At 50.0% G+C, this 12336-nt stretch overlaps 1 protein-coding gene across 1 annotated transcript in view; it reads left to right on the forward strand.

Moving 5' to 3' along the window:
- Positions 1–12336, forward strand: part of VWF (von Willebrand factor) — a 139193-nt gene that overhangs the window by 39671 nt on the left and 87186 nt on the right. The window contains exons 11-13 of the mRNA XM_025930120.2: positions 8274–8410; positions 8832–8970; positions 10081–10181. Coding sequence (XP_025785905.1) covers positions 8274–8410; positions 8832–8970; positions 10081–10181 — 377 coding nt within the window. The remainder of the gene's footprint in view (positions 1–8273; positions 8411–8831; positions 8971–10080; positions 10182–12336) is intronic.

Consider the following 12336-nt stretch of genomic DNA (forward strand, 5'->3'; position numbering starts at 1 on the left):
AAGGGCCCAGTAATTCTTTAAGCTCAGAGTGAGAAGTTTCTGGAATGCCTGATAGGAAGATCTTAGAATGGCCCAGGAGCTAGGAAAATCAGATCACCAAATGATTTCTTCTACTCCATCCCCTCCCTGGAAAATCTCCTTACAGGAAAAGTTGCTGTATAATCTCTGCCCTTTACTTGGTCTTCTGTTTGGCCCTAACTCTATTCTATTTGCTGCAAACTTTGCCCATTAGAAGCTCCCTTCTGCCTCACCCCTCCCCTCCCCAATAACACGGGCTCTTCACTTGATAATTTTCCCTTTTGTGCTCATTCACGTGGTGTTTGCTATGTGTTAGGCTCTGTGCTAGGCGCTTTACAGGTGAGTCTGTGAAGCAGGTGCAGTTTATTCTAGGTTTACAAAAGAGGAAGCAGAGCCAGAGAGGTTATATAACTTGCTCAGTGTCACATGGCCGCTAAGAGACAATGACAGGACTCATACTCCAACTATCTGATTTCTACTTTTCTCCTTCCCTTTACTCCCCTTCCTGGTCATCAATCTATTCTTTTGCAGGAAGGTCTTTCCATCCTTCATGAGCTCTGGAGAGACCCCACATTTGGTTAAAGACCAGCTCAGCCTCAGATCATATGCTGGATACTACTTTTTGGGTTCCCATGGTTTGTACAGTGGAATAAAAAACTGAAGACAAATAGCCAGATAACAGGCTCCCCTCTCTTAGGCCCCAAGAGACCACATTGGCTTTGGTGGGCTACCAGGGGCTTGAGCTTGGATACTAGGATCATATTTGGGGCCTATGGCTTTAGGGTCATTTAGGAACTTACTCAATGTCCACTATACTGGAAATATTCTGAAACTAGATGGAAAGTGGGCACTAGGGCTAGGTCAACTACTCTGGCTCACGGATGGCCAACCAGCCAGTTTATCTCCTGTGCAATTTAAAATAAGAAAAATTTTTTTTGATGTTTGTTTATTTTTTAGAGAGAGAGGAGACAGAGCGCTAGCAGGGGAGGGGCAGGGAGAGAGGGAGACACAGAATCTGAACCAGGCTCCAGGCTCTGAGCTGTCAGCACAGAACCTGATGTGGGGCTCAAGCTCACAAGCTGCGAGATCATGACCCGAGCTGAAGTTGGATGCTCAACCGACTAAGCCACCCAGGCACCCCTCTTCTGTGCAATTTTTAAAGGAAGCATGAAGGACAAAAGATTGTTCTTGCCACTGATATCAGTGCTCCAATTTAACATCATCACACCCTGTGAAAGACCTAAGGAATCCTTTGAAAGATAAAAGGTTGCTGCAAATGACTTGTGAAAAAACTTTTAATATCTAAATCATAAGCGTTCACTGTATAAGATCTGTGAGCCACAATGGATGGAATTAGGAATTTACTTAACTGTGTTTTGTCAGATTGGCTACCAGATTAAGAATTCTTTAAAAAAAATTTTTTTAATGTTTATTCATTTTTGAGAGACAGAGAGAACAGAGCTTGAGTGGGGGAAGGGCAGAGAGAGAGGGAGGGAGAATCCAAAGCAGGCTCTAGGCTCTGAGCTGTCAGCACAGAGCCTGACGTGGGGCTTGAACTCACTAACTGCGAGATCATGACCTGAGCTGAAGTCGGACACTCAATCACCTAAGCCACCCAGGTGCCCCCCAGATTAAGAATTATTAATTACCACTTTCTATAGGGAGCATCTTCCACCCACCCATCCACTCATCCATCCACCCATCCAATCAACCATCCATTCATCCCTCCATCCCTCCATCTACCCACCTACCCGTCCATCCATTCATCCATCCATGCACGCAAACATCATCCATATATCCATCTAACCAACAATTCATCCATCCATCTGTCCATCTACCATCTGTCCGTCCATTCATCCATCCAACCATCTATTCATTCATCCATCCATCCATCCACCCATCCACCATCCATACATCTATCCATCTATCTACCCATCCAACAATGACTGGAACACTCACTGTGCACATGATGGAATGCTTGGTCTGGAACAGACAATACAATTCCCTGGTCTTCAATTCAAAATTTAGAATCTAGCTTTGCTGAGGATGAAAGAAATTTTCTTGATGCTTTAATGGGAAGATAACCAGTTCCAACTCTGGAGTCTACTGGGTAGTTTGATATTTTGCCAACACAATCACTAAGCTTTCGTTCTGTATATTCAAAGCCTCAGCTCTGACCCTCTTTTTCTAGTACTGGAGTTTAGTTGGTCATCTCCCACTCCGTTTTTACCTATAGCACATAGTCATATTTCTATTCCTTGCCATGATTCAGCTGGCAGTGGGCCTGTCTTATGCCCTCAGTGTGACGATTGCTGGTAGAGCTTCTGATGGAAAGGTTCTGGAAGGGGATATACTTGGCTTTGCTAGTATAGCTAAGAGCAGGCTGTGGCTTTTCCATAGTCTCTGGAAGAGCTGACATTGTGAGCCTTAGAAATAGAGAGCTGGGTTTTGATTCTGTGAGATAAGATGAGAGTGTACTAGTTGTTTATTATTGTGTAACAAATTACCCCAGCTTAGCAAACAACAAACATTTATTATCTTAGAGTTTCCATATGTCAAGTATCTGGGTGTGGCTAAGTCTGGCCCAAGGTTTCTCAAGAAACTGTAGTCAAGTTGTTGACTTGGGCTATGGTCTTATCTGAAGGCTCTATAGGGACTGAGGAGGACACGTTGAAGCTTAGTCACATGATGGTTGGCAGGCCTTAGCCTCTCACTATGTGGACCTCTCCTTGGGGATGCCCCATGACATGACAGCTGGCTTCTGACATCACTCAGAGAGAGTGAAGGAGAGCAGTCAAGGCAGAAGCCATGGTCTTTTAAAACCCTGATCTCCGAAGTGACATCCTTCACTTCTGCTGTATTATATTTACTATAAACAAGTCAACATGTCTAGTCTACACTCAAGGTGAAGGGATCACACAAAGACATGAATATAGGAGGTGGGACCATGGCAGGGGGAGATTCTTAGCAGCTACCTGGCACAGCACATATGTATAGGGAGTGGGAGGGAGAAGAAGTTGCCCAGGAGAGCATCAGTCTATACAGAGAGGGGCTGGAACTTCTTTTAAATGCTCCTTAGGCCTTCACTGCTCATTGCATCCCTCTGTTCTGGTTAAGAGTTAGGGCAGCTCCAGGCATAACTGTGGTTTCCCCATAGTCTGCAGACTTCCCTTTCTGTAACCTCAAGCTTCCCTTCCCATCCTCTGCAAAACACACTGCCCAGAGAAGTTCTGCTAATTCGGCTCCCATTGAACCATAAATGTTTGGTTAGGATCAGTGAGGAAGGAGTATGCCTATTAATAGGGACTATTCCTCAAACACATAAAGCTCTGGTTAGAATTTCAGACTCCTGATGGAAGAGTGTGGAAGGTTCTTTCTTGCAGCTGGGAAGGTGGGAGCGGAGGGCTTCTCATTTGCCCATCCTGTGCGCATGGATGGGTAGCATTGCAGGGGGCCAAGGGAATGGGCTGTGCACTCAGTCAGCCTGGCTGGGATTCCAGTCCCACCACTTACTAGCTGGGTGACATCTAGCAAACTGTCTGATCATTTGTAGCCTCAGTTTCCTCATCAGCATCCTAACACAGGGATGATAACAGCAGCTTCATCTCATGGAAGCTGTTGCTTGAGCTTCCAATAAGCACAATAAGCACTCAATAAATGTTAGCCATTTTCATCCTCTCAGTCATAACTGCCTCATTAAGCGGAGTCAGAGAAGGACTGAGACACAGGCACACATGCAGAGGTGTCTGGCACGGGAAAGGGTGGTGGGAGGCAGGGTGTGGCTGGGGCCGGCGGGGCAGGAGGGTAAGACAGAGCCTGGGCCTACCTTGAGCTTGGCCGTGAGACAGGGGAGGGCCTTGACGTAACTTGTTACTCATTTAGTTCTGGATAATTTCTGATGCATTCTAACACAGCCCTGTAAGTCAACCTTAGGATTCAAGCTGTCTGTTCTGAAGCTTTCAGGAAGGAAGACAGACTTCCTCGTTGGCTAACAGAGAGTGATCAGGGCCAATGCCTGTCCAGGGAGAGCAAACTTTCCTAGGTGCCTGGGCTTGCCTGGGAGATCTGAATGCCTGAGTTCATGCGAAGTCTCCTGGGGCCTGCCCCGGCCAATACTGGGGTTTCTGGAGTCACGCCGGGCCACTGTCAGGACAGGCCAGTGCACCCCCTTTAGAAACCGGGGCTCCCTTCCACTCAGTCTCCATATCCAGACTCAGTCATACCTATGGCCCTTGGCATGGGCCCATGTGTGCCCAGGATCAGAATGATATCGGGCTTAGCTCTCACAAAATTAGGCTTATGAGAAACTGCAGGAGCGAAGCCATGAGGCGGTGTTGGGTGGTGTGAGTGCTTTGAGCTCTGGAGGCAGACAGAATGCTCATGCTCAAATCCCCATCTGACCACCTTGGGGCCGTGGGCGAGTTTCTCTCTGTGCTTTAGTTTCCTCATCTATGAACTGGGGATAATGAGGACTGCCTCCTGGGAGCAGTAAATGAGATGGTACCTACGGAGCACTTAGAAATGCATCTTGTGCATTTGAAGATTATGTTATTGTGATTTAGAGGCAGGCTTTGGTGAAAACTTAACGTTGGGGGAAGTCTGTGTTCCTTTGCTAAAGGCCTGTGGGCTGGCGTTTCTGTCGGGTGCGTGGAAAAGCATGGAAGCAGATGGGCTGAGCAGAGAAGCCCCTTAGAGGGCTCACTTCCTGCAAACAAAAGGGTTTATTTTAGAAGAGGTAATGTGTTTCCATCAGATGAGAGATATCTTTTCCTTTTCCTTTTTTTTTTTTTTTTTTTAAATCAGGGAGGATCTTTACTCATGTAGTGGGTCTGCTTTAATTCCTGGCTGTTCAGGGGTGCGGGGGTGGCTCAGTCAGTTAAGCGTCCGACTTCGACTCAGGTCATGATCTCATAGTTCGTGGCTTCGAGCCCCGTGTCAGGCTCTGTGCTGGCAGCTCAGAGTCTGCAGCCTGCTTTGGATTCTGTGTCTTCCTCTGTCTCTGTTCCTCCCCCGCTCACACTCTGTCTCTGTCTCTCTCTCTCTCTCAAAAATAAATAAAGCTTAAAAAGAAAATTCCTGGCTGTTCTACTTTTGGTACTGTGTTAAGAATCACCTATTCTTCATCCATTCACCAAACTTCTATTGCCCACCTGGCCTGGCTGGTGGTGGGCTAGCTGTTTGCTGGGAGCTGCCTTTTGCTGGCTGACCAGCTGACTGGGCATGTCCTGGCTGTCCTGCTCTGGGCAGAGTGGGTGAGCATTGCACCCCGTGGCCCATTGTTCTGGCTAATGTCCCAGCCCCCAGAGCTGAGTGGTACCTGGCAGCCCACCCATCTGTGTTCCCAGCTTACCTGCCTTGCAGCTCCATCCCTCAGTTGTACCGAGGCAATGAGCTGAATGTAATATTTAGGCTTTGGATTCCTGAGAAACTTCAGAACACAGACCAGCGGGGGGCAGAGCAGGAAATCAGATCGGAGGATTAGATTCTAGCTCTGGAAGTTTTGCTTTTGAATGTTTGTACATTCTCTCATTGACCTCTCTTTTCCTTCGCCTTGTCAGAGATAACGCAAGTCCAGTTTCATACTTAGATAAGAGCGCTCCTGAGAAAACAGAGAAAGGTCAGGGGAAGAATTCCCACCCATTTTATTGCCACAGGGTCAAGACATTTGACACAAAGCGCCATATCACTCTGCAGAATGGTGGTGGGTTCTGAGAAATAGCCATTTGAGAAAGGCTTTCCTGTGACACCAGTGGATTTGGAATTTCATACATCAGCTGGGATAACCCTTGCCCCTACCTTATTGCCTGTTCTGTTCTGCCTTCCACGAACAGTGACCCTCACTCTTGCCCTTCTTTGGGGTCAGTGCAGTGGGAGGACATGATCTGTTCCTACTAACAACACTTCTGACACCAAATTTGTGTGCTTTTCCCCCAAGCCAACCCATTCTTTGCCTTTCTGGATACCAACTGAGTGTCCTGTAATTCAGTTCTGACACAAAGACCTGAAATCAGTGCAGACCCAACAGATTAAGGGCTCAGTCCCACCAGACTGCCCCACTTCAGATGCTAATCACAAGTACTGGGTTCTCATGGTACCTGCTTCTGTTTGACTTGGCTACAAGTTAGGGGCTCCCACAATGCCTTCTTCAGGTTCAGTAATTTCCTAGAATGGTTCACAAAACTCCGACACTTTACTTACTATTACTATTTATTATAAAGGCTATTATAAAGGGTACAGATCAACAGCCAGATGAAGAGGTGCATAGGGCAAAGTCCAGAAGGATCCTGAGCATAGGAACTTCTGTCCCCATGGAATTGGGGTGTGCCACCCTCTTGCATGTGGAGACATTCACCAACCCAGAAACTTTCCAAACCCTGTTGTCTAGGGATTTTAATGGAAGTTTTATTATGCAGGCATGGTCAGTTATTAATCCCCAGCCTCTCTCCCATCTCTGGAGGTTGGAGGGTGGGGGCCAAAAATTCCAGCTCTTTGATCATGCCTGGGTCTTTCTGGTGACTAGCCCCCATCTGGAATCTATCTAGGAGCCCACCAAGAGTGGTTTCATTAGAACAAAAGATGCTGCTGTCACCTAGGATATTTCAAGTGCTTTAGGAGCTCTGGGTCAGGAATCAGGGAGAAAGAACAAATACATATTTCTTGTTATTGCAGAGGGTGATGCCGATAATGATCTGGGCCTCCCTATTTTCTCCTAATTTCTTCTGGGCTGAGTGTAGCTTCCTGGCCCATGCCATTTTGGAAGGGTCAGCTGCCCTGGGGACTAGTCAGAGGACACTCAGTAACCTGAGGCTACTCTCCCTTACCCCTGCTTTCCAACACATACCAAAGGCAGGGCCACACCTGGGCCAAAGCTGTGCCTGCTGTACCCTTCAGTGAAAATGCAGGCATGAGAGGCAGGAGGCGGTGGCGGGGGGAGGGGGGGTTGCTGTGGAACTTGTCTTGGGCAGATGGGGAGCAGAGATCTCCCTGCAGTCTCTGGGAACCCACTGACCATGCGACTGAGCCCAGCATCAGCCCCTGGGGATGGGTCGAGGTGGGATTGGCTATAAGATCCTTGTAAGAGGAACTTCAGGTTTAGACAGGATTAGTGCTGTGGAGAACAGATGTCTGCTGTTTGGAGGTCAAGGGTGACTGAGTAGGAAGGAGGGCCCCCTACTTTATGGAATGGCCATGGTGTGTGTCTATATTTATTTTTCTAAAGAGTAGAAAGCACAGATGAGAGGAAATACATAAAAAGAGATTTGGGAAGAGATCCAGATCCACACTTTAGCTTCAATGGGTCCATTGTGGGTCCTGGAGATGGGATTGCCCTGAGTTGGGGCGGGGCCTGTAGGGAATCACTGGAGACATTGGCAGAGGTCCCCCCTGCATGGATACTTGCCAGGATGTGTGATCTCTGGTCTGTGGTTCACTGGGCCAATGGCATGGCTGGATTGTGGTCTGGGGGAGGATGGAGGGGGGTTCAGGTGGAGGGTGAGCTGAGGGCTCCGAGTTGCGGGGCAACAAAGGGATATCCTCGTACCCACCCACAGATGTGTCAGCCTGAGCTAGGAAGCTGGCTTGGGTGGTGGTGAGATCATGGGCAGATGGCCTCCTGGCCCCCCATTGGCCCCAAATGAAGTCACAACAGGGGACTTGCCCACGAGGAGACCTTAGGGCCACCCCTCAGCTGCGGGGTGAGGATGGCACCTTGGTCTCTGCCCTGCTGAGCTCAGAGAATGCCCGCCTCACCCCTCCTCTGTCCCCCATCTGGGCTGGACTTTTAGCCTGCTTGCCTTAGGGGACTCTCGTGGGTGGGGCTGTGCCCTGTAGCCCCCCCACAACACCAGTGCAGAGAAAGGCCTGTTCCTGGACCAAGCAACATGTGACCCCAGCAGAGCCAGATCCTGTGGGGTGGCTGTAGGGAAGGGCTGGGAGTCATAGTGAACTGAGAACAAGGAGCTGCGGGTTCTGGGCTGGGCTCCACCACTGACTGCATGTGGCTGTCACTTCCCTTAGTCCTCCCTTCCATAAAGTGAGACATTGACCCGAAGATCCTACTGTGACCTCTCACGGACTGAGGAGAGGGACGTGAGTTAGAGTCCTCCTGTGGAACACGTTTTCAGACTGGTGTGGGGAAAGAACATCTGGAGTTTCCACTTGGGGTGCCTGGGTTGCATGTGCATTCCACCTTTGCCACCTCCGAGGGGCTTCCGCACCTCCTCTTGCTCTTACCTCCCTCCTCTGTGTCCCTCCAGGGGAGTGTCTCGTCACAGGACAATCCCACTTCAAGAGCTTTGACAACAGGTACTTCACCTTCAGTGGGGTCTGCCAGTATCTGCTGGCGCAGGACTGCCAGGACCACACCTTCTCTGTTGTCATAGAGACTGTCCAGGTGAGCTTGCCTGCCACGAGTCAGGAAGCTGTGACCGGGGTTGGGGCAAGGTGGTCCCGTTTCCTTCGTGAGCTGCCGGGGTACATGCTCCAGAGACCGAAGCAAGGAGGGGAAATCTAGAGGGCACAGGGCTCCCCGCTGAGGACTGAAGTCCCAGACTGGCTTTGGAACCATAGGCCCAAGAGTTCTTTATAAAGACTGGAGCAGGACTGGGAAAGGGTGTGGGGAGCTGGGCTCAGGGCCGTGTTCTGGCACACCTCCAGGGGCCCACTCACAGAGACGGCTCCGTCAGAATGGAGCTGCTTCTCCTAAGAAGGCCAGACGCTGTCTGGGGCTGTGCTCTTTCTCTGAGGAAATGGGTCCTGGGCTGGGGCACTGGGCTGGGGTTGTGTGACATTACTCTGTGTGCCGCTCTTGGCAGTGCGCTGATGACCCTGATGCTGTCTGCACCCGCTCCGTCACTGTCCGCCTGCCCAGACTGCACAACAGCCTTGTGAAGCTGAAGCATGGGGGAGGAGTCTCCATGGATGGCCAGGACGTCCAGATCCCTCTCCTGCAAGGTGTGCTCCCTCCTCCTCCAGGCCTGGGGCGGGTGCAGCTCACCTACAGAGCTCCTGCCCCTCAGCAGTGCTCACTGCCCACCTCTTCTGTGAGGAGAGCTAGCTTCGGAGGGGTGGGTATCCTCTATCCTCGGCATGCATCCTTTCAAGAAAGGAAGGCTTCCTGGAGGAGGAGGAGGATGGGTGGAGGAAGCTGGCTGGAGGCAAGGGAGCTGCTCTCTGGCATGGAAAGGGCGCAGAGGGGGAAAGGTGACCAAGAAGGTTTTCACTTGGCTTGAGCCAAAGGGGCGAGTTGAAGGTTGGGCACGGTGGTTGGAGCTCTCCTTTGAGGTGGGAAAGGAGCAGAGGCTGACGTGGAGAGGTTACAGGGTGGCTGGTGATGGGTCAGACCAGAGGATATCGTGGGGCAAAGCCAGGCGACCCCGTGACCTGTGGGAAGAGCCGACCTGTCCAGTGACTTTGCCAGTTGGCACCACACCCTTTTGAGCAGCGTAATTGCCACCTTCACCCTCAAAGTGGCTGTCAGATCCTCCCTATTTCTTTCCCATGACCTTCATGGACCATGTGGCCCATTATCCTGGCATTGACCACAGCACGTCCACCTGTGTTTAATGCTGTCTGAGTCTCCCCATGAGGTACCTTCCTCCAGGGCAAGAGATTATGTCTCCTACCTCGTCTCCAGTGAGAACTGCTGTATTCAACCACACAGCATCGCTCAGACATGACGACTGAGTAACTCAGCCTAGAAGTGGGGTGCAAGGCCAGAAGGGCTTGGGGAATACTCAGGGGTCAGGGGTTCAATGGGAGGCAGAGCCTCAGAAGCCAAGGATGCAGAAGCCTCTGCCGCCTTCTTGTGGCCGTGGAGTGAATGGCAGGCTACGGCCGGGTACAGGGGCACCTTTCTACGGCACCCAATTTGTACTACATCCTGATTATCCTTTCTCCTGAGACCCCGTTAAGCCTCATGGACATCCCCATCTGCCCCCAACTCCTTGATTTCATTGTTACAGTCCTTCGTGAGATACCCCGTCTCTTCCCACTATACATCTGCCTGTCACCACCCTGCCCTCTCCCCATCTCAGCCTGAATCCTGTCCCTGCTCTGTTCCAGGTGACCTCCGCATCCAGCACACCGTGATGGCGTCCGTGCGCCTCAGCTATGGGGAGGACCTACAGATGGACTGGGATGGCCGTGGGAGGCTGCTGGTGATGGTAGGTGCCCTCCCAAACACTGCTTCCCTGTAGCCTGGACCTTACAAAGTTCTTCTTGTGCTCTGGCAGAGCTCTGGCTTTATGTGGTGGGAGAAGAATTCCTCTATCCCCAGGCCCTACGCCCCCAGAATAAGGAACAGGCCTCTCTTGTTTATGAGAGGCTGGTGTTTGTTGTCTGGACACCCCTTGTTTGCCCTGGGGGTTCTCCCTTCTGGGGCTCTGGTACCCCAAGGCCCTCCAGACTGGGCTGGCTCCTGAAGGGCTAGGAGGTAGCCTTTGGTGCCCAGCCTCCTGGCTGCAACAAAGCTGGGGAGCAGGGGTGTCTCTCAGGGGGTGCCCGCTGTGGGCAGCAAGGGAAGAGCCCATCTGGAACTCGCAGCCAAGGTCCCCTGTTGTGCACCCTGGGGGACAAAGCCATCCTACTGCCCAGGAAGTTTGCCCTGGGAACTGCCAAATCCCTCCCCCGTCCCTGGGTCTCTGTGGTCTGGGGGGCCACTTCCTTGTGTTCTCTGTGGCCCTAGAGTCACATTTGGGTAGCAATCCATAGATTTCAACAGGGCTTCCTCTCTGGAAATTTCCCAGAGCAGATGGGCAGTGTGATTGCCACTGCCATTTTTATAAATGAAGGAACCCAGGCTCACGTGAGTCAGGACACGTGCCCAGGACTACACACGTCATTGGTGGTGGAGCGGGATCAGCTCTCTGGCAGTGTCATTCCTGCTGGACCAGAGCTTCTCATTTCTTGGTCTTCAGATGACTTTGTACTCTTAAAAATTATTGAACACCCCAAGATCTTTTACAGAGGTTGTATCTGTCAATATTTACCATGTTGGAAATTAGAGAATTAAAATACATACTTATGAATTCACTTAAAAAATAACAATAATAATATATCGTATGCCTGAAACTAATATAACAATGCATGCTAATTACACTTCAATTGAAAAAAACCCAAACAAAAATAACAATAATAAATCCACTACATGTTAACATAAACAATAATTTTTTTTTGAAAAATAACTATGTTTTCCAAAGGAAAAATAAGGAGTGAGAAGAATATTATTGTTTTACATTTCTGCCAATTTCTTTAATGGCTGGCTTAATCGGAGACAGCTGGAGACTCACATCTCCTTCTGCATCCAGTCTTTTGCAACATTATGTGTCATGTAGCCTCTGGAAAATTCCACTGTACACTTGTAAGAACATGAGAGGGAAAAAGCTGAATAACATCTCTGTATGATTAGGAAAGTAGTTTTGGCCTTGTGGACACCTTGAAAGGGCTTCAGGGACCTCCATGCCCCAAAGGGTCCCAAGACCTCAGTTGAAGACCATAGCGCAGGAAGATCTCGGAGAGCTTCTTGTCAGCCTCTCCTCTGCAGTTAGAAATAAAACCCATCATTTCTGGAACAAGAAAAAACTCACCCTGGTCTCATGGTCTTTTGGTTACAGAGTTAGGATCAAAACTCAGGTCTCCTGACCCCCGACTAACTCACCTCCTGCACCCTGGTCTTCAGAAAGGGTGCCTCCCACCCTGCCATTGGCCATACCACCTTCTCTAACCTCTCATGTCACAGTAAGGGTGCTCGTGATCTGAGGGCTGAGCCTACCTCTGGAACAAGCCAAGGGGACCCAGGGGACAGAGGAAGATACTGCCTTAGTGGGGATAGTGTGACAGCAGGCCTGGGGGTGACCAGAGGGACTTTGTGGGGGAATGAGGGTACTCACGGTTTGGGAATGAGGAGGAAAGAGAGGATGCTGAGGCACAGGTGGAGGGAGTGAAGACATCACCCGTTTCGCTGCTCAGGTCAGGGCTGGCCTTGACCGCAGGCATTGCATTTCAGCTTGTGTCCTCAGAAGAACCTCATTCATTCACGAACTTGCTCAGTCATTTGTTCAACACATAGTTAGTGAGTGTCCAGAGGCACCATTCTAGAGGACAAGGCTACAACTGTGAAACTCCACAGACAAGGATCCCTGCCTCACTTAATTTATGTTGTACTGGGGGAAGACAGACGATAAACCAACCAAACCAGTAAATTATATCGTATATCAGAAGGAAATCCTGAGGAGGTGAATAAAGCAGAGAAAGGGACAAAAAGTGTCAGGGTCTGAGCATTTACATTTTAAATAGGGATGTTAGGGGGCACCTGGGTGG

This window comes from Puma concolor, chromosome B4 (assembly GCF_028749965.1).
Source record: "Puma concolor isolate L17-30 chromosome B4, mPumCon1.1.hap2, whole genome shotgun sequence".
Lineage (NCBI taxonomy): Eukaryota > Metazoa > Chordata > Mammalia > Carnivora > Felidae > Puma > Puma concolor.